Below are 25,798 nucleotides of genomic sequence, written 5' to 3' on the forward strand. Positions count from 1 at the left end.
TTAAAATCATACGTAGTCACTGCCCACCAAATGCCTTGTCTGCTGACTCCAGTTCCATTGCAAGGACCAGTCTTAAGGTGCATCCACACGGTCGGACAATGTTCGACAGACAATCATTGTTACCATATCATAGGCGAAGCAGGATGACGTCATAAGCTTTGAAACAATGGAAGTAGATCTGGCAACAAACACTGGTACCAGATGAGATTGAATACTAGTGATTTAACAATTTTTGTGGATGCACCTTAACAGATCATACATAAACCAAACAAATATTTGTAATGTCTATCTCCCTTTCAACAGTTCTTCAAAATCTGTTCACATCCATACCTTGCTTTATAATTAAGTAGTAGTAGGTATTTTCATTGAATAAGTTATTCTAAAATTTTTCTTCTAAATAGGAGTTGCAGCATGAGAGAACCTTACTGCAGTGGTGGCAGCAGTTTGCATTCCCATTTTAAAAGGGTTTTGTGTTATATTGCGAATAGCTTACTTGTCTGATTTATCAGTGCAATATTGCTAAATAGCTTAAAGGAATATATAATCACAGAAAAAACTGAATCTCACTTTTTTTTTTAATGCCTGCATTAAAAATAACTGTAGTAAATTTGCATTGTGGGATCTAATATGACCACTTTATCAGTAGGTAATTTAAAAATTCATGTTGTATTCATAAAAAGTGTTTTAATCCACGAACTTTTTCTCCAATGCAATAAATACACATTATGGTAGGATTCTTTATACATATCTACATTAGTGAAGAACTGGCATAATTTTTTTATACTGTCTCTACTAACAAGCTAATTTCATGAGAGAAAGTTAGTGTGACAACATCTCATGTGGGCAAAATATTTCTTAGAGACTTTACATATGAAACATCCATAACTGTCATTCCCTTATATTTTTTCTACATGGCTCTTCTATCACTATTTCCATATTTCTATAAACTTCCATAGTTATTTCAAATTAACACAAACTTTAAAACTTACACCTTTTGGATAAACTTAACCTACTATAAGCAATCCTTCCTCAGGGAACTCGTAAGGAGGAATTTCCAGGTTGAGGGGAGCTGGTCCTTTACGAATGCGTCCAGCTGTGTCGTAGTGGGAGCCATGGCAGGGGCAATAATAGCCACCAAAGTCACCTGTGAAGAAAAATGCGAGACTTGGTCAAAATCTTGAACTAATTTTTATTTTTAGAAAAAAAAAAATTGTGTAAAGCTTCAGGAAGATAAAAGTATAATTATTTCCAATTGGTGAATGTACACAATATGAAAGAAAAATAAGGTGGTTCAGAGAGCTGCTGTTTCAGGGAGAGAATTTTAATGGCTTATTAGATTTCTGTCATATCAGAGATCTAAGAAATAGGATATCAAATCCTGAGTATATCCATAGTATCGACAATGGTCTGAAAACCTGTCAAGCCTCTTTATTAAAAAATTTAAAAACTACCAAACAATATACTTCTATATGGGAAAATGAGGCAAATTAAATAAAAGATAAAATTGTTTAATAACTCGTCAATCATACACAGCCCTTATCACGGTCCATATCATCTACAGGCACTGGACAGAACCACAGAGTAGCTAATAGCCACTAAGAATGCACCTAGTACACCTTGATCCGTCAATGTGCAGTAATTACATTCCTCACTTCATTACATGTCGGAGCTGTCAATGTGACTTCAACAAACTCTCCAGCTTATGCTTCTGGCATCTGGAATACATTTTCTTGATTTAATCCCATTTTAAATTTTATCAATCTTGATTCCCTCCTTTTATCTTTTACAGTAATATATCATTCCTGTTTAGCTGCAACCTCCAAATACTTTTTTTTTTTTTTTTTTTTTTTGTGGCATTGTTGTGAAATACTGTAATATAGGGAATATCTACATTTTAATGTATGTATTATAATTACATCTGCTCTTATAACTTTCCCAACCTTTTGCCTAATCCGACAAGTAATCAACAATGATGTTGTCTCAGAACCTCAGGATGATGCTGCTGGCTCCCTTGTGGCCCCATGCAGTGGTACCCAGATCTAGAATCTGCTGTCCAAGGCACCGAGGGAGATTCCCCCTGGCACAACCTTCTTTGCCAATCTTACACTCAGAGATTCCACAATCAGTACTCTCTCTATTCTTGCAGAGCAACAGAAATTTCTGGCTATCTCAGAAGGTCATCTACAGTCATGTATCAGGGGAAATTGGCCATTTACTGCAATTGGTGTAGTCAACAGGGTTTCTCTCTAGTCGGAACTCCTATTTAACAGATAGTGGACTTCCTCGTATTCCTCCGCCATAGGGAGAAGCTACTCTGTCAGCCATCAAGGGGTATAGAACTGCTCTAGGATTAGTTATGCATTTCAAAGATGTAGACCTTTCCACCTCATGGGAAATCTCTGCTTCTTAAAAGTTTTGAACTGTCCTGTTCCCCAAGATATCTTATGCTTCTAATTGGGAATCGACTCTATAAATCATGCTCCAAATGAACCCTTACGGGGTTCATCAGACAGAAATTTAACACTTAAAATTTCATGGAGAAACTTTTAATGTTAAACGGTCTGGGGTCTGTAACCTTTGAATCAATCCTGGAATTCTAGCGAGTCAAAATCCCTCAGTTCACAATGATAGGTTCATGTCATTCTCAATCCTCTCCCCTGAAGATTTTGTCGATAACAACCCAGACGAATATTTTCATGTCTCATCAGGGTACTAAGCAGATAACTAAAAGGGACCCAACATCTCCAACCTGAATGTCAATTTTTTTTTTTTTTAGCACAAGACGGAACTAGATGGAAATGTCCAAGAACACAATCGCCTTCTGGCTATGTGAAGTGACTAAAAAGCATAAGGTACCAAAACAGTGCATCCAAATGACCTTCACATATCTGCAGTACATTCCCCATAGGTACTAGACAGTGGTGGCTGCTCAAGTTGTGTAGCTCACCCAGTGCCCCTAGCGGGACAGTTATGAAAGGGATAGTGAATGGGATAACTGGCCTTCTTCCTTTCTCTTTCTTTTCCTCTTATTCTGGCGAGCAGCAGTAAGATTTGAACCATCATTTGCTGGAACTGGTTAGATAAAGGTGAGTGAACACCCATTCTTTTTGTCATATTTGATTGTTCCAACACAATAAAATTCTTTTGTAGAAGTAAATCCCTTCCTCTCTTTCAAGGGAAGAGAAAACTGACAACAGAACAAGGTAGGTAGTTAATGTGAGCTTTGCTGTCTGCAACAATTACGGGTGCACAATGTAAACAGAAGTTCCCATTGTCTCTTAGCCCAGATGTCTGGCTGTTGAGCACCCTTCATTTAACAGATCAGAGGCATACAACTATTTCCTTTGCTCTAACAATAGACCCGGAAGTTAAGACCTCAGGTTTGTTGTTGTTATGTTATATTGCATCGATGGATGTAGAGTCGTTTACCACCGTTCCTTGAACGCGTTTACAGGGACCCCTCCATCATCTACTGAACATCCCAAAGCATGAACTTTGCTCGCTGCTGGAAATAAGCACCAAGAAGGTGCCCTTCAACCACCATGGCTATATATATGTACAAGTCGACAATGTCGTGATAGGAACCCCCCTGCCTCGGGGTCCTGTTTGCAAACTTCTACATGGGCATGGTAGAGGAGCGAGTCTTAAGGAGCATCTGGAAGCCTTCTATATATACACGTTGGTAATGTCACTGGAGTCCTGTTTTCTCTTGTGTACTGGTTCGAATCTACGAGAGGACAAAATTATTAGCAACTAAAACCTTCTCTTTTGGTTAACATATATGAAAAAATATTCTGGGGTAAAGCAAATTGGATATTAAAGGACATTTGTAGCTTAATACACATCAGATATATAGACAACACCTTCATCCAAGCAGAAACGACGGAGGAGATACAAGCCTTTCACATCCACAGCTGTTTGCGTTTTACTATCGCACATAGCCGGGATGGCAGTCTCCCCTTCTTGGGAGCGCCTCAGTGGCATGGTTATGGCAAGAGTGAGTGCCCTGAACGTTTATAAGGACTCCACCATCAGCGCCTTCGTCAAGAGAGCTCTCTCCCGCTCTCCCACTTTTGGGCATGGACAGATACTCATAAAGGGATGGAACATGCAGCCCAGGTCCTAGTAAACAACGGATACACCAAACGCAGCTTCCAGAACGTCTTTAGGAAGAAGATGGAGAAATGGTACCTGCCCTGACCCCCCCCTGCAGAAAACTGAAGACATGCAGCCTTATCATGAAGAATAACCCTGCCCTGCCACAGGATCCCTAGAAGAGGATGATCATCTACAGATATAGTACATGCCCAATCCAAGGATGCCTCGGAACTAACAGAGATGACGTCAATGCACCTCTTCAAGAGGATTTCCTGTCACGCTCAGGAAGGTACAATATATAACCATGCAAAAACTGCACTTAACAAAAGGATCCGCCGCTGTGACAGTGTCAAGAACTTTGAAGTTATCGACCAAGCACCTGATATACAACATCTACGAAACCTAGAAGCCCTGCACATCAGGAGGGAGAGGCCCAGTATGAATGTTGCACAGGAGACCTTCCTCCTCCCCATCGTCATCAGGAGAGCAGAATACAACTCCCTACTACAACCACTACACCAAAGGGACCCCAACGGTGATAGAAGCATTAGTTGCACTTCGAAGACGTCCCTCGAAATCCTGAGGGTGAACAAAGCACAGGCTCTCACCCTGAGGATGACCTAGAAGCAGGCCCTTCTAAAAGATCTCCATCATCCCCAATGAGAATGAGGCTCCGCTCAAGGAGAGGACAGCCAATCAGAAGCAGTCCACCTGATGATATCACACAGAATGCCACAACCAGCGCCCAATGAAAAATAGGATACCAGACTTCTCAAGCCACCTAATTGCAATATACAGCGCGAATCCCACCGAAGTAGCTCACTGCACACAGCAATGATGATGACCGAAAGCATAATAAACACCAGACAGCTGTTTAGAAATATCAGTGTGCCAGAGAAGCAAGTCCTTAGAAGAATTAAGAGAATTCTGTATGAAATTAATAAAATTATATTCAATAAAATTTTAAATTTGTCATTTTATGGCAAATATCAATCATGTCTTGTCCTCCTGCTGGTAATTATCTGATGTTTTACTGTCAATTGATATAACTGTGAGCACTTTTTTACACAACAGTATCTTGTTATTTTGATCAACGTACACCACTTTAGTGCAATGTTGTCGCTTCTACTAAGTGTGCTTTATTTTGCTTAAGTTCCAGGAATGGTCACTCTTCTTCATCTTCTCGGAAAATTTGCCCTCTAGGCAGAAAAGACCACCAATCTTAGACTTCAACCCAGATTCCAACTTGAGGAGGAGGAAAGATACAAAAACCTTGTCCACCCAGGTACATCTCTTCCACCAGTAAGATTTTGGAGTTTCTGGCCTGAGTTAGGGGTATTTTATGTGGAAGTGGTTTGAGTTGGTTACAAAATCCCCTTTTTAAGACTAGTAACTATACTTGCACTCAAAACGGTCTATTAGCCATATTACTCGATGAATGATGAATACTACTCTTCAGACAAAAAATTACCAATATAATGGCTTTAGAAATATAAAACTAAATAACCAGTCTAACCTTACCCAGTAAAAGCCAAATGGCGAGTGAAAGCATGCAGCATATAAAACCAAAGCATTTTCGCTAGCAGATGACGAGATGTCAACAGTTTTCTTATATCTTCAACTAGAAAAGCCAGACTGCATTTCTGTGCCTAACTAGCATTAAGGCACACATAAAATAAAAAGGTTTGCATATATGGATAAATTTTACAGCAGATGTTATTATCTCATACAACTCTGGTTTCTCTTGTCGAAAATTCTCAATTCCAGAATAAGGAACCATTTTCATCCAATGAATACATACTGCCTAAGTAAAAATAACATTCTGATACAGCAACCTGTCCTATACAGTCTTCCTACAACATACTGAACAGAAAGCTTATACATGTCACCTGACACAAAACATGCATGTATGAAATTCTGCCTATGGCTTTTTAATACCCAATTGACTAAGAACAAAAAAAATTCATATGCATATTAATAAAAAAGTAAATTTCACCCAGTTAATCACTACAAATTAGTACATTCAAGCAAAACTTACCAGCATCTGCAATTGGCACACAACCAAGATGAGTGCATACCCCCAAGACAATCAACCATTTGGAATTGGGACACCGCTCGGCATCACTCTCTGGATCACGAAGTGAACCAACATCTACAGAGCCTTCCTTGGTTATCTCTTCCTCTGTCCTGTAAACACCAACATGAATATTTACATTAGTCTTAAAGCTTCAATATCAAGTTTCATGCCCTCTGTGCACCTACACTCACAGATTAATATCAAAACAAGGGCATCTTTACACTACTCATTCCTCCAAGTCTGTAAATCACTGAAATGGATATACAACTTTTCATTAGAGTAAACTGAAAGCTCAAAATTCTTCTCTGTCAAAACCAGTTTCAGAGGATGGCTACCTGAACAGCTATTATAATTGCAATTGCAGCCTTGAAATTTTGTCTTTAAGCCTACATTGTACATCAATGCAATTATAAAACAGCTTACAGCAAGATTACAAAAACAAGCACATTCGCCACAAATCGCCACAAAAAATAATTTCCTTTGATTAAATAAATTGAGACTACTACTACATATAATAAATTAAGCAAAGAAGAACAAATTCATTTATAGCAAGACTGTATTACTACCTGGCCTCATTCATACTTTAATAATTAATCTAGCCTCAAATACATAGACAAGAGCCTGTCCTATATCTATCCAAATCACCAAGTCATATTTATTGTCATTTGTGCTATTATGAAGGCTGATGAAGCCATTATCTAAGGAGGATGACAAAACTGAATAATTAGGGGCAGCTACCTTAAATCCTTCTGGATGAAATAACAAAGAACTAGAGGAAGGTGATGTGAAAAAAGACACTTGAATATCTTAGTGTAAGATTAGGAGAACCATGGGGAATTTAAAAAAAAATTGAAAAACTCCAAGACATTCAGCAATAAGCACATCACTAGAACCAAGAAAAATAACATTGTCGAAAATTGTATTTCTCCTAACTATACAAACCTGAGGTCCTTTAACAATAGGAAGGTACTTTAGCGGCAGCTGAACCAGTCGTAAGCTTTGAACAAGGGTGTTCAGTAGTTAACTACTTGTCTGGCAATGGTGGTCAGCCCGACTGCAAGGAGAGGAGTCCCTTTGCTTTAGGCCCAGGAAATGCAGAGTGAGGGGTGGCATGAGGTGGGACTATGTGTAAAGGACCTCAGGTTTGTATAGTTAGGAAAAATACAATTTTCTACAAATTGTTATTTTTTCCGATACGTATACAAACCCTCGGTCCTTTAACAATAGGAAGACTCACTTATTGGTGGGTGGAATCTGAGTCTTATGAACAGACTGGTGTTCGTCCTACCTTGGTTCCCTCCCTGGTCGTAAGAGCAAAGGGAGGGATCCTATCCTCTGCCCAGCTGATTGGGGTGTACACCGCAGGATCAGTGGTCAGACTTCTGGACCAAATTTATAAGAGGGAGGCAAGCGTACCTCTTATAAATAGCAAAAACACAAGAACTAGTTCCTACTTCAAGAGCCAAATTAAAGTCATGGGTTTGTCTCTTGTTGGCTTCCACTCCCCTCCCTTGTTGGGGAGTGGTGGATGATTACTCCTATCCCCACTGAAAGGGATAGGATGGAGCTCAGTCGTGTAGCTTACCTGCATCTGCTTCCTGTTCAGCGTAGTGACGACCGCTGCCCTCTGCCCACAGGTAGAGGAGGAAGAACGAAGGAGGAAGAGAAGCCAGTCACACACACTTTCACTCGTCCATTCATGCAGTCACACAAGGATGCGATGCTGTTCTGTCCGCTCGGGTGCTGGGTAGACTACACAACTTGTTGAGCAGCCACCATGGGTCCCAAGGAAAAGGTGTCCAAGGACCTGTGGGTAATATCCCGAAGGTAGAAGGAAGTGAAGGTGGTCTGGTTGGCCCAAACCCCTGCCTTCAAAACCTGCGCCACGGAGAAGTTCTTGCGGAACGCAAGTGTTGGACCAATACCTCTGACTTCGTGAGCTCTTGGCGAAGGGTACGGGTGTCGTCACTACCATCCGTGTCGTACGCCCTCCTGATCACCTCACGCACCCAGAAAGAAAGTGTTCTTGGAAACTTCTTTCTTGGTAACCACGGTGCTAACGAAGAGGCGTCGACACTCAGGCCTGAGATGTCGAGTTCTCTTCAGATAGCGCCGTAGCCCCCTCACAGGACAAAGTAGCATTTCATCCGCATCATTATCAGTGAAGTCCATCAGGGAGGGGATCGTGAAAGACTCTAACCGGTCGTCAGGGACCGAAGGATTCTGAGTCTTCGCTACGAAGTTCGGGACGAAATCGAGCGTCACGGATCCCCATCCCCTGGAATGCTTGACATCGAAGGAAAGACCATGAAGTTCCCCTACTCTCTTCGCTGATGCCAGGGCCAGCAGGAAGAGGGTCTTGAGGGTCAGATCCCTGTCTGACGACTCTCAGAGTGGCTCAAATGGTCTTCGAGTCAAACTCCTAGGGACGAGATTCACGTCCCACCCCGGGGGCCTGAGTTCCCTGTGTGGGCAAGACCTCTCGAAGCTCTTCATAAGGAGGGAGATCTCGAAGGAGGAGGAGATATTCACTCATCGCAGTTTAAGGACTAGGGCTAGGGCAGCTCTGTATCCTTTAACTGCGGAGGCTGAGAGGAGCTTCTCTCGGCAAAGGATCACGAGAAAATCCGCTACCTGCTGAATAGTGGCTCTGAGAGGAGAGAGACCCCGTCCACGACACCAACCACAGAAGACGGACCACTTTCCCTGGTATACAAGGACTGTCTGAAGTAACCAGCCATCTCTGTTGCTGCGCTGCGAGAAAAAGGGGGGGGGGGGGGGGGGGGGGGGGGGTGGAGGGGGGGGGGGGGGGGGGGGATGTGAAGAGGCATTCCTCTTAAGAGGTTCCCGTCGTCCAGCCACCAGGTTAGGTCCTGCCTCACCTCCGTGAGGGACACAGGGAAAAAAGGTGGGTCTCTTGCCTGTGACCAACACTCCTTTAGTCTCCACTGAAGAGACCGCAGGTGAAGACGCCCGTGAGGGACTAGCTTCTCGAGAGAAGACAGGTGCCTGATCACGACCTGCCACTGCTGAGCTGGCTGCTCCTGTCGGGACAGGAACCGTCCTGCTGCCTCCCCTGAACCTGCTGATCCGCGAATCTGCGGGGAAGACTCACCCTGCTACCGTGTCGATCAGCATGCCAGGTACTTCATCCTCTGCTTGGGCTTGAGATCTGACTTCTTGTAATTCACTACGATCCCCAGATCGTGGCAGAATTCGAGGAGTCGATCTCTGTCCTGTAGCAACTGTGAGTGGGAGCTCACCAGGACTAACCAATCGTCGAGATACCTCAGAAGACACATCCCTACCGAGTGGGCCCAACCCAACACCAGCGTGAACACTCGCGTTCTGCGTGAACACCTGTGGGGCGGTTGAGAGACCGAAACAAAGTGCCCTGAATTGGTACACCGTCCCGTCGAGGATGAAGCAGAGGTACTTCCTGGAGGATTGATGAACGGGTATCTGGAAATATGTGTCCTTCAGATCCACAGAAAGCATGAAGTCGTTCTCCCTGATGGAATCAAGCACTGAGCCTACTGTTTCCATCGTGAACTGAGTCTGGCGAACGAATCGGTTCAAGGGAGAGAGATCTATCACCAGGCGCCAGCCCCCCCAAGGACTTTTCCACCAGGAAAAGTCGACTGTAGAAGCCCGGCGACTGATCCCATATGATCTCCAGAGCAAGTTTGCTCAGTATGGCTTCTACTTCCTGCCGAAGCGCCACGTCCTTGGCCGAACCAGGAACGTATGTCTGCTGATGGACCGGGTTGGAGGCGAGGGGTGGCCGAGACTTGAAGGGTGGTAAATATCCCTCCCGAAGGACGTCCACTATCCAGGTCTCTGCTCCGAAGCGCTGCCATGTTGCCCAATGGCTCGCCAGGCACACCCCCCCAACTTCCAGCAGCAGGTGAGGGGGAACGCCGTCCCTAACGTTTCCCTCCTCTCTTTGACTTCTTCCCAGTTCCTCCTCGAGAGAAGAAGGCCTGGGAGGGGTGGTGGTTATGGTCACTCCTTACCGAAGAAGTTGAAGGCAGAGTCTTTCCTCTAGGCTCGACGAAGCGATCGTCTTAGCAACAGAGGAAGCGCTAGCTATACTCTTGGGCTTAGCCGCAGTCGTTCAAGATTGCCCAACCACCTTCGAGACTGCCTGTTGGACTAAACAGTCACTCTCGTCAGTGCGCCGTTGTTCCACCGCAGCGTCCACCATCCCTCTGGGGAAGAGAGAGGAGGAACTCCGCACCGGTCCATTGCGAAGACCCAAGCCGCCTCTCGCCCAGCCGCCCTGGTCACTCCCATGAGGACAGCGTCCCTAGGCCTCAGAACCAGGTTGGCCCACAGGCTAGCCATCTGGTGGGCCAGGTAGGAGATGGCCCTACCTCCAGACTGGCACAGTCTCACAAAAGCCGGGTCCCCTTCAGGAGTGATTTCCCGAGGAGGTCGCAGCTTTAGACGCTGTGAGGGACCACAGGTCTAGCCATGAGACTGCTTGGAATGCTGCCATAGCAGTAGATTCCAAGGCAAGTGCCTCTTGCTGTGAGAACCAGAGGTTCACCGACAGGAGCTGCTACAGACACCCCCGGAGTTAGCCTAGCTAATTCTGGGTTAACCTGTTTGGGCGGCAGAGGGTCTTCTGATGGCACGTAAAAGTGCTTCAGTCGCGGTAGAGGTGGGGAAAGGAGCTTGGTCGACCTGCCGGACCGAAGTGAACACTCCTGTCCAGAGACGAGAGCGTCCACCTGGCTAAGCACACTGTCGGCCAAGGCTGATCACGGCAAGCCCACTGTCGTCCTGGGTTCATTTTTGGGTCCCCAGAACGACTCCAAACCCAATGTAGGCTAGGAAGGTGGGAGCGGCAATCCTTCCCCGAGGTCGTTGTGCTGACGGATCAGCGCAATAACCTCGGCAAACGACCTCTGGACCTCAGGAGTGGCTGCGTCCTGCGGAGACGGACCGTCAAGCCCATCCAGCGAGAACACCTCCCAAGATCCTCCTCCTTCCAGAGGAGGAACTGCAACAGACCCCTCATGGTCTCTTCCTGCCACTTGGGCGTATGATCTGGTCGGTCCCAGGACCGTGCCAGGTTCATAGGGCGTCATGGAGGGATCGGGAGGAGCGCGCCCCTCGCAATCACTCTTGATCACCTCGCTCTTCCCGGTGTAGCCCGAGGAAGTTGAAGGGATAAGAGAGGTAGACCTGATGCTCCGTGCCTGGATCCTGGCGTCGAGCGGACTCGGTTGCCTGGGTCTTGGCTGCACGGTCACCCGCAGGTGACCGTACACTAGGTACCTCTCACGAGCGAGAGGCCGAGACGGTACCTGGCGCCGAGGCGGAACCTCTGGCGCCAGGCAAGGAGGTACTGGTGTTAGCCGGCGCTCCTCCGGTCCCCATCGTCTTCTTCCTTGCGGAAGGAGAGACGTGCCCCGTTCCCGAAGGAACAGGAGGATGAGCGGGAGTCCCAACCGTCCCACCGGAGTGGGACGGACCCTTAGAAGTCTCAGGGCGAGCCTTCTTAGGGGAGGAGGAGGCTACCTTCTTCTTCTTCTTCAGCTGTGGGGCCTTAGAAGACGAAGGGGAAGCAACGAAGAGAGAGAGAGAGAGAGAGAGAGAGAGAGAGAGAGAGAGAGAGAGAGAGAGAGAGAGAGGCACTCCTCTTACGAGGTTCCTGTCGTTGAGCCACCAGGCTAGGTCCTGCCTCACCTCCTCCGTGAGGGATACGGGGAAGTAAGGTGGGTCTCTTGCCTGTGACCAACTCTCCTTTAGTCTCCACTGGAGAGACCGCAAGTGAAGACGCCCGTGAGGGACTAACTTCTCGAGTGACGACAAGTGGCCGATCACGACTTGCCACTGCTGAGCTGACTGTTCTTGCCGAGACAGGAACTGGTAGGCTGCCTCCCTGAATCTGCTGATCCGCGAGTCTGTGGGGAAGACTCGCCCTGCTACTGTGTCATCAGCATACCCAGGTACTTCATCCTCTGCTTGGGCTGAGATCGGACTTCTCGAAGTTCACCACGAACCCCAGATTGCGGCAGAACTCGAGAAGTCGATCCCTGTCCTGTAGCAACTGCGAGCGGGAGCTCGCCAGGGCCAACCAGTCGTCGAGATACCTCAGAAGACGTATCCCTACCGAAAGGGCCCAAGCAGACACCAGAGTGAACACTCGCGTGAACACCTGTTGGGTGGTTGAGAGACCGAAGCAAAGTGCCCTGAATTGGTACACCGTCCCGTCGAGGATGAAGCGGAGGTACTTCCTGGAGGATTGATGGACGGGTATCTGGAAATACACGTCCTTCAAGTCCACCGAAAGCATGAAGTCATTCTCCCTGATGGAGTCGAGCACAGAACGTGCCGTCTCCATCGTGAACCGAGACTGGCAAACACATCAGCTCAGGAGAGAGAGATCTATCACCGGGCGCCAGCCCCCCAAAAGACTTCTCCACCAGGAAAAGACGGCTGTAGAAGCCCGGTGAATGATCCCTGACGATCTCAACAGCTCCCTTGCTCAGCATGGCTTGGACTTCCTGCCGAAGGCCTACGTCCTTTGATGTTCCAGGTACGTAGGTCTGAAGGTGGACCGGGTTGGAGGTGAGGGGTGGCAGAGACTCGAAGGGTAGTAGATATCCCTCCCGAAGGACGTCTACTATCCAGGTCTCCGCTCCGTAGCGCTGCCATGTTGCCCAATGGCTTGCCAGGCAACCCCCACTTCCGGCAGCAGGTGAGGGGGAACGTTGTCCCTAGCTTTTCCCGCCTCTCTTCGACTAATTCCCCGCTCCCCCTCGAGGGAAGGAGGGCTGGGAGGAGGGCTGAGGACGACCGCCCCTGGAAGAAGTCGAAGGCAGTGTCTTTCCTCGGGGCTTCGACGATGCAATCGTCTCGGCCACATAGGAAGCGCTGGCCACAGTCGTTCGAGGCTGCCCAGACACCTTCGAGACTGCCTGGTGGACTAGACGGTCACTGTCATCAGTGTGCCGTCGTTCCACCGCAGCGTCCACGATCTCTCCTGGGAAGAGAGAGGAGGAACTCCGCACCGGTCTGTTGCGAAGACCCAGTGCCGCCTCACGCCCAGCCGCCCTGGTCACTCGGGTGAGGACTGCGTCCCTACGCCGAAGTACCAGGTTGGCCCACAGGTTTGCCATCTGGTGGGCTAGGTAGGAGATGGCTCTACCTCCAGACTGACACAGCCTCCCGAAAGTCGGGTCATCTTCGGAGTAATATTTCACGAGGTTGCCGCTACCTTAGACACCATGAGAGACCACAGGTCTAACCAGGAGACTGCCTGGAATGCCGCCATGGCGGTGGATTCCAGTGCAAGTGCCTCTTGCTGCGAGAACAAGTTCTCCGACAGGAGCTGCTGCAGAGACACCCCCGGAGTTAGCCTAGCTAGCTCCGGGTTAACCTGTTTGGGCGGCATAGGATACTCTGAAGGCACATACAATCTCCTCTGTCGCAGTAGAGGCGGGAGAAGTAGCTTAGAAGACCTGCCGTACTTTAGCGAACCCTCCTGTCCGGAGACAAGCGAGTCCACCTGGCACAGCACCGAGTCAGCCAGAGCTGATCGCGGCAGACCCACCGTCGTCTTGGGTTCCTTCTTAGGACCCCAGAACGACTCGAGCCGGGACGTGGGCTCAGAAGGTGGGAGCGGCGATCCTTCCCCGAGGTCGTTGTGCTGACGAATCAATGCAATAACCTCTGCAAACGACCTCTGGATCTCGGGAGTGGCTGCGTCTTGTGGAGTAGGACCGTCCAGTCCCTCCAACATGAACGCCTCTCGAGACCCTCCTCCTTCGGAAGGAGGAACAGCGACAGACCCCTCCTGGTCTCCTCCTGCCACTTGCGCATACGACCTGGTTGGTCCTAAGACCGTGCCTGGTTCGTAGGGCGTCGTGATGGGCCCGTGAGGAGCGCTCCGGATCGCCTCGCTCTTCCCAGCGTAACCCGAGGAAGTTGAAGGAATTGGAGAGGAAGACCTGACGCTCCCCCCTCGCTCACTGGTAGAATCAGTGTGCTTGGGGGGCTGCAGGCAATCGCCAACCCACGGTGGCGATCGAGCTGCAGGCCTGGGGTCGTGCGGCTCTCCAGGGGAGAGCAGCTGGACCGAGAACAGCGGCTCCGGTCCCGTGCATCAGAGGAGCTGCTGCTGGTCCCCCTACCTGCCCGGTCCCGATGGGAGTGGCGGTCAGGGAACCTGCAGAGACCACTGTCGCAGTGGGAGCGGTGCCTTTCTTCACGGCCTGTCGAACCGCTGGAACCAGCCTTGGGGGGACCTTTTCCTAGCCTCAGCCCGCGGCCGGTCTGGGACCGTCGCGTCAACCCTGGTTACCTGCGGATTGCTATGAGAGCGATCGCTGGCCTGGCAGGAGTCACCTGAGAAACTCTCGCCAGTCTTTCGCTTCGTGCCTTGGTCCTGGCGCCGAGCGAACTCGGAAGCCTGAGCCTTGGCTGTATTCACCCGCAGGTGACCGTACACTCAGTACCTCTCGCGAACAAGAGGCCGAGCCAGAACCTGGTGTATCGGCAGAACCGCTAGCACCAGGTGAGGAAGTACCGGTGTTAGCCGGTACCCCTCTAGTCCCCGTCTTCTTCCTTGCGGAAGGAGAGATGGGCCCCGCTCCCGAAGGAGCGGGACGACCAGCGGAAGAATCCCCCGTCCCACCAGAGTGAGACGGGCCCTTAGACGTTCCCGAAGAAGACTTCTTAGGGGGGGTAGGAGGCAGCCTTCTTCTTCCTCGGCTTAGAAGCCTTGGAAGTCGAAGGGGAAGAGGTGGCAACAGGCGACGACGAAGAAGAAGACGAAGAAGAAGACGAAGACGACGACGACACCTTCCTCCTCTTCCTCTTCTTCTTCGTCAGCTTCCTCAGGACAGACGTCAGGTCCTCCATCCAAGACGGAGCCGGGGCTATTGCCGAAGCAACACGGCCCGGCTGCACCTGTCCGGAAGGACCGGCGACTGGGGCAGCAACACCACGGGCAAGAACGTTGTCGGCAGGGGCTGGTCTAGGCACGACAGGAGCGGCAGGCACGTCAGGTACAGCAGGAGGCGGAACAGAAATCAGTGACATCCTGGGTACAGGTGGAAGGTCCAGGGGCGAACTCTTGGGGCACCAAAAGTCAGGGGCTGAGGCAAGAGCAGCGAACCCAGGCGGCGGTGGCACGACCCTCCTCGGGAAACCAGCAATCTGAGGGTGTTACCGTAGTAACATGCTGGGTATACACCAGGTGAAGAGGTGCGGCATACTCCGGGGTCGAGATGGTGGTGGTGGTGGTGGTCACCGGTCCATGGGTGACCGGAGCAGCACCTGCCAGGTGATGCAACAGCCCCCGAACGCTCGGTGTCCCCTGGAGGCCCAGCGAGAACCATACCTGGCCAAGGTTGTTGCCCCCAGCAGGAGCACCTGAGGCGGCAAAGGTCAGGTTAGTAGGAGGGGTTCCCCCTTGCAGGAGGGGGGGGACAAGCCCCACCACGAATGAACGGAAGACCCCGAGTACAATTGAATGTCGGGGTACCTAGGCCCCCTCCTCATCGCTCAACGGTTCGAGCAAAGAGAAGGAACGAGAAACAGCCCCCGAAGGAGAAGGAGCCATACGCAGAAGCCGAGATGGCGGCAGGAAGGAAGACGATGTGTCTGTGACCAAGGGCGTTGCCAGAGAACCCTCCGAGGACTCCCTGGCAGGCTTACGTCACTTCCTCCTACCCTCATAAAGCACCCAATGCTCCTCCGACCAAGAATTACACAAATCACAGGGCTCAGCCCGAGAGCATTCGCGCCCCCGGCACCAAGCGCACAATTCATGAGGATCCACTTCTGGAGAGGAGCGGAAGGCCCCACACTTACAGCCCTCCACACCAGGGCAAACTCTGTGGCTGATGGGGGGGTGTGGGGATGTCTCCAGCTCACAGGAATCCATTTCACAAAATCAATAATAAAATACAAAGCACACGTACTTACAGTATTTTACCATACACACAGAGCAAACCAAGTTTGAGAAGACACAAAGCATACGACGAAAGGCAGGCAGAAAGAGGTGGAGAACACGTCTGTCAACCAGCACGGCCGAAAGCAAAGTGGATCTTCACCTCCCAGTCACGCGGTGTGCGGACTGTCGGACAAGCAGTTAACTACCAAACTCCCTTGTTCAAAGCTTACGACCGGTTCCAGCTGCCGCAAGTTACATTCCTATTGTAAAGGACCGATGGTTTGTATTCGTATCGGAACAAATAAGAAGAAGAGAGAATACACTGGTAAAAAGTCTTGGATAAGTATGTGAGGCAGCAAAAAAAAATTTTCAGCTTCATGTTCTACAAACCAGGAGGCTGCCTCTACGATGAGAACTACAGAGGAAGGAATATGCACAAATTAAGTTTTCTGAACATATATTTGTCAAGAGTAAAAAGAACAGCAATTACATGTGCTTGGTAAAAGAAGACGGTCTCAGATAGCCTGCTAAAACATGTCAATGCAGATCACATAGTGACAAGTATATCACAAGAATTGGTGATTAATGTTGGTGTCCCTCAAGGACATGCACTTTTTATCACAAAGGAAAAAGCTTCGATGGAATGCAGATGCAGAAAGCAAAGGTCTCTCAAAACCATTATATACATATGGTACTAACTTCACACACCGAGTTAGTGGTCCTAGATGTGTTTGATAAGATGGAAGGTTGGGGTGTAGCTAAAGGATGACAAGTAAGCCAAACCAAGCCTAAGTATTGTATGAAAAGTACCATGACATCAAACAAGATGCTCAGGATTGTACATTGCAGTGGAGCGGGAGATTATCAAAGACAAAAATGCAAAGGAAGAACAGACAGTGAAGAGAGGGATGGAAAGGACCATGAGCTGCAAGGACAGAACTTATGAGCAATGTATATTGCTATATTACCATGGCGACATAATGGATTGAGAAGTTAGCTTAAAAGGTGTAAAAAAAAATTAAGACATTACTTCTAGTTCATAAAATGATCCATTGGCAAACAAAACACTACGTGCAAATTCGAGGCCCGTACTCTACTTTGAAGAGGCTATATAAGCATTTGAAAATAACTGCAATCTTAAAGATGTAGACTATGCAAACAAACCAATGAGATACATGGCTGAAGAACACTGATAATATCTGAGGAATATGCAGATGAGCTTTCCAGAGGCTGTTAAAAAACAGATGTCAAATAACTGGAATGTTTGGGCGTATGATAAAGGAGTAATTACCTTATAAAGATAAAAGATTATGTAGGAGACAAATACCTACAGCTACATCAAAAAGATCATAGAGAAAGAGCATAAATGACAAAACATGAATTAAAGATGGCAAGTGCACAAGATATGAGTGAGTGGAGAGAATGATATTTATGGAAATGTAGCTTTGACAGACATGAGGCGTATATTTCTGCTTGGTTGGTATTCCATCACAACTGGTACGTTCAAAATTTTTTTATATTTTAGGAGATCAAAAGAAAATGCAAAAATTTCACTTTATGAACGTGTAGTTTTTTTTCTTTTTTGCAAAGGTTGATGCACCAAGAAATAAAGTATACATACATAAATTAAGAATAAGGACTAATTCAATATGTATGGTTGTCCTTAAATATACATGATGCCTATTTCTGCCTCAAGTTGGATCTATTATATCATTTGATCCAAATGGTATATCTACCTGCTTAAGTACAAAAAAAGTTTATCCACTGGTCATTAAATTAACACATTTTTTAAGCAGAACTTTGTCCCAAGACAAGATATCAAAAGCATATTAAGCGGTTTAATTTTAATAATTTGCATTTCTCTTATACATACAAACTTGCTGCCCTTTATTACCTTCAACAAAGGCTGATCGGTTGGGGGATGCAGCAGCATCACTTATCCCTTCAACATTTGGGATAAAAGCGAGGTAGATGTTAGATGGGATTACAGTAAGAGACTTCAGATCTGTAAATCTTGAAATTTGCGATCTGTTCTGGTGAGGATACAATCTTCCATCTTTATATGGAAACTCATTTTGGCCAGAGGTACTGCCTACAGATCAAGACTGGTGGTGATCTCCTAAGACCAAATTACATTAGCTACATAAAACAATGGACTCATCTGTTACGGTGGAAGTTAAGCGCTTACTGGCATTATCCTTACCTGTGTCTGACAAAGAGTGGCTTACCACGCCACTGGAATGTAACCGATTTGCCTTCTGGGATCTCATCAGTCTTGATTTCAATCTTAGCCAAGGCCAACACATCAGCAGAAGCAGACATGGAGGAGATGAACTCAGTGACTACAGACTTTGCAGCATACATTCCAGAAACTGTGCCACCTGAAACACCAAAGTGGATAAAATATCAAAATGTTTGGTGTAACTCAATTACACTAAACAGTACAAATATGTACTGTAGATGCAATGGATCTAACAAACATATTACACAAGAGAGAAAACTGTTACAACTCACCATTATTCTTTAGCAATGCATGCAAATACACACACAAAATCTAAAACATACAATATTTCATGCACCTATATACTGGTACAGGTAGCTGTTGACTTACGACCGCAATTGGTTCCGACCAACCGGCCGTAAATCGATTTGGACGTAAGTCGGCCCATGTTAATTGACCATAAGAATATTATACTAGCCTAGCCTACACTAGGGTAATCAGTACCATCTTTACATATAGGGTAGCCTAGCCTACAGTACACAGCATACTTTATACATATATGGCACAGTAATTATTAATTTCAGCTAATTCTCTAGGTTCAATGCATATTGGCTTATGATAATTCAGTATAAAGAGAAATTGAATAACATTTAACAAGTTAGCCTCACGTATACGATGATGTTTTCATTGTATGTACATATGTCGTATATATACAAATACAGTAACCTAGCCTACAGCATACTGTATACTACATATACGATATAATTTAGTAACTCATTAATACAGTTAAACCTCTTAAAACCAGCATTCTATGATCCGGAAACTCCCATGGTTCGGCTTGATTTTAAATCAGCAACCATTAGATCATTCCGCTGCCACCAGGGACGCACCACATATTGTTTACAACTTCAAGGCAGCAAAAATTATGCCATATATCCTTTGTTAGTATTAAAATAGTTGTTAGTAATATAAATATGTGAAGTCAAATATGTTTTTGATATTAACCTTGGAAGAATAAATATATATTTTATAAATATTCCACTTGAGAAGGTTCAACCAAGCCAAACCTTTTAACTTATAATCAAAACAATGACAAAATAATCAAAACAATGAGACATTTGTCAAGCACAAATTCCTTACTCTGTATGTGCTTGAGAGACCGTTTTGATCATTTCTTTTATGTAACTATGTATTTACCTATTCAATATGCCACCCACGAGATTATATGATGCTAGAGGCAAGAAGTCCAAGCATAAATCTTTACCCATGCTAGAAAATCTTTATTTCATTAGCGAATAGTTTACTGTTCATTTTCAATAGATGGTGCCGGTATGCTTTGTTTACAGTTTGACGGCGACTTTCAAATGCACAGTTATCACCGAAATTCAATCATTATTTTCTTCATCTCTTTATCCTCTACAATAAAATCAACTATGAAACTAATAGCGATAATTATGAAGCTACGAAATTTTGGAGATTCAATGCATTCTGAGTATGATAAATCAGTAAAAAAAAAAAAAAAAAAAAAATTGGATACGAAACAGGAATCGGATTCAGACCAACATCTACATACCTAACTGAGCAATGTCAGGCTGCTGATGGCTATGTATATTTATGAATTAAAAACACAATGAACTGCCTTGCTTCTAGTTAGCATAAAATATCTAAATACTTTACTTATATGAGAAAAGGTAATTTGTCATTACGTATACGATGTGTTTTTAAGTTGAAATATGAATTTAATAAGTCTCGTGAACTAAATTATTTTTTTCATTAACAGATTGCATTGTGAGCATGTTTATTGTATAAAAATATTACATGATTCCGTTCGGAATTATCACTTGTTTCTTCGTAGTAGGAGCTTTACCGTTAGTTATGTTACTTATCGTTTATTGGCATGAAAACAACAGTAAAATGTGTTCTTTCAAGACCTGAAGTTTTAATTAAAATTATTCTCTCAATTTTATCTACGGTTGTGTTTGATGGCATAAGTTTACTGGAGTTATATCCTTGTTTGCCGATGCATGATAATAGTCATTAGCAGCGCAAGAAGTGATCTGAGTGTGTGGAGCTGGGGAAAAACTGTCGTATGTACAGCTGGACACCATTCTTTCTTGCTCGAGCCGCTTCCAAGTCATTTTAGTTGTGGGTGGTCATAAAGTCAATCAGTCGTAACTCGCATAGGTCGTATATCGACAACTAGCTGTATAAATTTTTGTCACATACAAATTTTTTACTTGCCCATATTATGCTACAAATATGGTTGCCTACTGAAGTCAATATAGTACCTTTGGAATAAATTACACCAAAAGGGAATTTTGATTGACAAGTGTTTCTGTGCTGGCCAGGAGTCAAACCATGACCTGATTTGGAAACAATGATACATTGATTTTGATTACCAAGCTATAAAGAACGAGAACAATTTATATAAACTTAGTGGTACATACGCCTTTTGAATACACATTATTTAGAAAATCTATAACAATCCACCTTCTGAAAGCTGATTAGTAAGTTTGTAACACTTGGCTGTTCTTAATTTTTGTCCCATACACATTTTATAATCACAATATTAGTTCACATTAAATTCACTATACCATGAGAATAACTTACACCAAAGGTGAAATATAATAGAAGAGTACTTTTGTGCCAGGATTCAGGCATGGTTTTGAAACTACAGGCAATGACTCTGACCACTTGGATATAAATCTAACGATAAATCAGAAACATACAATCATACCAAAACTACTACTAAATGACATCAGTGAGTGCCAATACTTCTCTTCTGAATCCTTACCTCCTACCAGCATGTATGTGAAAGATGTTCTGGAGTCTGATGATTCCTTAGACTTAGTGCGAGGATCCTGCACATCACTGCGCCGATATGTAGAAAAGTCTGGTACTTGAATATCGCTGTGTGCATATCTCACTTGAGTTGTTACTATATTGGGAGAAAACAGGAGATACATTGTAAATCAACAGTGGATGTAAAAGTTACACCTATCAGGTCAAGGCCTATCAACTGCCTCTTTGACCAAGAGATTGTTTAATCACGTGATTAAGTAATTTCTTAGATTCTTTTTAAGCCGACAGATACTAAACTTCTCCCGAAGTCGTAATTTGAAACATACGTATCCACTGTCTGGCCATAAATCTCAAAATTTTACTGTAACACTGGATCTTTCCTAGACAGTGAGTTTGGGGGTCATTACCTTCATGATATTTAGTTTTTTTTGTTTTTTTATTTTTATTTTTACGGTCATCCCCACCGAGCTTGTACTAAACACTCCTCAATGGTAGATACAATCCGGGTTAAAACCCTTGAGGGTCACTATCTAGAAAAGAACTGTAAAAACTAATGAAAACCTTCTCATTATTCCCTGTAAGCAACCATGGTTCTGTTGCATATAGTACAGGCCTTGTATAAATATCATGTCTTTACTCTCTACTTATTGGAAATTTTTATTTACCAGTAGTCTAGTAATCTCTCTCCACTTCATTCATGACAAAACCACTCAATGCTGCACCTTTCCAAAGACCTGCCTATCTATTGAAACTCCCTTGACAATCCACGACATCGGTTATGCTTGATAAACAATATACAGTTCAACACCCCAAACCTTTCCCACAACAATATGGCCACTATCCCAACTGTACTTTTTTCCCGATGCACAGCCACACATACGTATACTAGTTATTAATTATTGAATGCCTTTGTTAAATCTGTGCTGCCTACTGTAAGAGACAATGGTTATCAACAACAATGCAGATATTAACTAGAACTAGTGATTACTCAAAGCACTATTATTGTAACTGTCTGAAAAACAAATAAATGTAAAATCTTAGAAGTCAATCTACAACTGAATTAAGCAATGATTTCTGGGGGAACAGGATGTTCCACTAAGAAAACCCTCCACGTGAACATACAGAACTTACTTATGTCTCCGTAACTTCAATATCACTCTCTACCAAGGTCATGAGCCTCAAACAAAAACTGTCTAACCTCTAAGATATTTCCCCTATTAAACCAGATCATCTACAAAGGCAAGTTGTTATTATCAATTGCAAGTTTGTCACCAATCCTTATGAATGGAGGCATTATCAAAACAAAATCTGCCAAGGATGCAAATCAGCATTGTCTACAAAATTATCCTTAAATTCACTGACACAGTATCCACAAAACATCCAACCCTGGCCCCATTTTTTAGGTCATAGGGATGATGGAAAGGTTGGTCATGGTATTGTTAATTGCAAATAGTAGAGAATCCTATACTACACGGATATCTCCAAGACCCAGAATGACTGCACAGCACAGCACAATTGTAGCCAGTGTAATATGAAACATAACATTGATGAAAGGAAATGGAAAAGGGCAAAATTTAGGTCAAAGGCATTGGGACCTAAAAGGTCATTCTGACCTAAAAGGTCATTCTGCCCTAAAAGAGAGAGGTTTTCCTGACGTAACGAGAGGAAAACCTTGCAGTTACGCTACAAGACAATTGTTCGGAGCAGATGGAAAGTACAGTACTACGTAAGAAAGAGAATATGAACATAGGTAGGGTAAAATGAATGAAAGTGGTTGCAGCTAGGCCAAAGGGACATTGCAAAGAAATGATGACCCTAAACCACTACAGTTAATAGTAGTAGTAATGGCGTAATTCCCAAAACAGGAACAATTTGTCTAAAAGTGCACAGTCTAGCTGGCAACACCTTAACTAGGATGTGTCAATATCAACCCCCGGACTGAGAAATAAAAAAATTTGCAAAGGGTAAAAAAAAAAAAAAATGGCTAAGCTATAGGGGTTTACAAAAAAGATATGTGCTTGAGCCGAATGTGATTTTGCCAGACTCCAGTCATTTTTATTTGCAAACAACTTTGTTCATTGTCTGGCTATCCCCTTTCCCCAAAATTTAACCAAGTAGACATTTAGGTTTCCTATTACATAATAAAAATGACTAATAAAATTCTTGAAAAAACCATATTTCATTGAATGAGCTATACATCACGACCCTATTCAAACTTAACTCGATCCTAACCCCTAAGGCCTCCAACCTAACCTTACCCTGAATAAGTCTTATTCTATGGTATTTGTTTTAGGGGAAAACATAAAATAGGTATATACCTTGATAAATGTAAACGTGACGGGTGTAAAAAAAAAATATTTAGTAAAACCATTTTTTTACTATAGAATTTATAAAAAAAGTGTACATAATGCAGCACAGGAGATACCTAATTTGCGAAATTTACCGATATGTGAAATTAACTTTTTTCCTCATGCAAAATTTTACTCTCTTATTCGCCATTTTATCTCACTTGTACTACATTATTATACACTTTTTTTTTTTACATACCTTAGCCAAAATATTATACAGTACCACTATGAATTTACAATATCTTTATGTGGCCAACTCCTTTAGATTTACCAAATTACCAAGGCTAATAGGCCCCCGGACCTAATACCTACTTAGACCTACCTAAGACAGGTTTACTCTAGACAAGCAAATAGGGTATTTCTACAGAAGCAGTCTGCACGGACTGCAAGGAACGTAACCGCCGATACGACATCCACTAGGGATTGGGGCGTCCAATGTATTTTGCCGTGTTTGGTATCGGCCCCTGGGGGATTAATTAGTCGTCCGAATAAATATTACTTGAAATTCTTGTTCAGTAGGTAAAACTGCATAGAAAAACCGGCTGCCACGGATAAGTACCCTAGATTTACCGCAAATACCTAGCTATAAGACTCATGCATTTCATGAAAATATTAATTTACAATATATTGACCAAATGCTTCATCCTACTGAACGAAGGGTTGGAAAAATATGGTGCACAGGATACTACTTTAGGTATTCCACTGAAGCTTAGGGTAGGATTACGTAATGCGCTCTTACATACAGGATAAGCTATCCTACCTATTACTACCTTATATAGGTACTAGTACTAAATTCCGAGTTAACTTTCAGATTAGCCGGGTTTTTAGACCACATTCTACCTAGTATACATTGGCCGAGCAAGCGAATATACCTAGGTATCTATAGGCTAGCTATACTAGTAGTTTTAATTTCTACATTCGCCGAGCTAACAGACAAATTTCAAGTTTCTGTTTCTTTCCTCAAATTAACAGGTAAAAAGCAAGTTTGTAGTGCGTAGTTAGGATAACCCAGCCGCGACCCAGAAATCAGCTGATTGCACTCGGGGCCTAAATAACAAACATGGATCCTTGCCAAAAATCTTGCATAACCGATAAAAACTTTAATACAATAGGGCTAAAAACGTAATTATCTCATAAGCCGCAGCCCTTTCTTATTTCTTAGAGGTCTAAATGTAAGATATGCGATGTACCTGTCACCCCACATCTCGCTTTAGTCTGTCCGGTTGGACACTTCTTTTGCATAGCCGTAGCAGTGAGAACTAGAGGGGCCCTGTCCAATACATCTGCCGGGGTATGTACCACACCTGGAGCTGCATTCTTCAGGCCATTTGCAACCGCCTGCGCCGATCCTTTGAGGGCAGGGGAGAGCTGACACGATCGTCCTATGTACGACAACATCGTTAACTTTTTCGTCGGACTAGACACTTCCCACTGGTCTCAGTCTACACTCTCGTCTCGATTGAGAAAGTGATTGCGTCATGAACCTACAGATGTCTCTGATGGCCGGCGAGTTGTGACGTCATTGTGAGGATATCATTCGAATCTGTTTATTTTCGACTTTAAAGAATATTCATATTGCGCCTTTAAAAATAATAACAACTACAAATTAAATATAAACATGTATCAAGTGCACAAATATTAATTATTTTTGTATTTGATAATCAATAAGCCAAATTTACTCTATAACTTTATGATATTGTATATTGTGAAAGCAGAATCGGACGCAATCCTCACTAAAGTCTGTTTCACAACACTATGATTAAGCGACTAATTTTCGAGAACACCCCTCTCAGAATAGGTTTTTATGAGTTCCCCAATCGTCTTTGCAGCTTAAATGAGCGACCACATTTAATTCTAATGATAATTTAATAATAATAATGTCCTTGTATGTGGACAAAGTCGCACTCAATTGTAGTCCTGTGAATTTTCAATTCATAAGAGAAAGAAGACATTTGACCTTTGGTAGTAACATTGGGAATTGGTTGATGTCCTAGGGGTAGGACCTGCAGCCAGGCATTATCGGGTACTAGGAGGGTATGTGGGGATTTGGGCGCGTGCCCCCGTATGAAAAATAATGACAAAATAATAATATTGAAGATTTAGATAATAATAACACAAATGAAATATATAAAAATGGGAAAAAATAAAAAAATAGAAGTGAGAAAATTAAAATAACTAATAGTATATATATATATATATATATATATATATAGATATCTATATATATATATATATTATACGTATATCAGGAGACAGAGGAAGGCGATGGCCAGTAGGACACATCAGCGTGAAGGTGGACTATTGGAAACGTTGCAATTCATTTCAATTCTTTATTTCCT

At 44.3% G+C, this 25,798-nt stretch overlaps 1 protein-coding gene across 2 annotated transcripts; it reads right to left on the minus strand.

The window, feature by feature from the left end:
• Positions 1-664: 664 nt before the first annotated feature.
• LOC135224292 (cytochrome b-c1 complex subunit Rieske, mitochondrial-like) lies at positions 665-24,930 on the minus strand. Of its 2 annotated transcripts, none has more exons than XM_064263141.1 (5): positions 24,764-24,929; positions 21,104-21,247; positions 18,292-18,469; positions 6,137-6,285; positions 665-1,144 (listed from the first exon to the last, which is right to left on the minus strand). In XM_064263141.1, the coding sequence occupies exons 1-5, from the start codon at positions 24,855-24,857 to the stop codon at positions 1,005-1,007; spliced, it is 705 nt and encodes a 234-aa protein (XP_064119211.1). In that variant the 5' UTR covers positions 24,858-24,929; the 3' UTR covers positions 665-1,004. The 2 variants fall into 2 exon arrangements, with proteins under 2 accessions (XP_064119211.1, XP_064119210.1); XM_064263140.1 differs by having other exon boundaries at positions 883-1,144; positions 24,650-24,930.
• Positions 24,931-25,798: the final 868 nt, after the last annotated feature.

Source organism: Macrobrachium nipponense, chromosome 12 (genome assembly GCF_015104395.2).
Source record: "Macrobrachium nipponense isolate FS-2020 chromosome 12, ASM1510439v2, whole genome shotgun sequence".
Taxonomy (NCBI): Eukaryota; Metazoa; Arthropoda; class Malacostraca; order Decapoda; family Palaemonidae; genus Macrobrachium; species Macrobrachium nipponense.

Coding starts and splice junctions, on each gene's coding strand:
- LOC135224292 (XM_064263140.1), bottom strand. CDS start 24,857: ATGTTGTCGTACATAGGACGATCGTGTCAGCTCTCCCCTGCCCTCAAA. Junction 21,248..24,649: donor AGCGAGATGTGGGGTGACAG/GTACATCGCATA, acceptor CTCCCAATATAG/TAACAACTCAAGTGAGATAT. Junction 6,286..18,291: donor CCACTCTTTGTCAGACACAG/GTAAGGATAATG, acceptor TGGTGTTTACAG/GACAGAGGAAGAGATAACCA.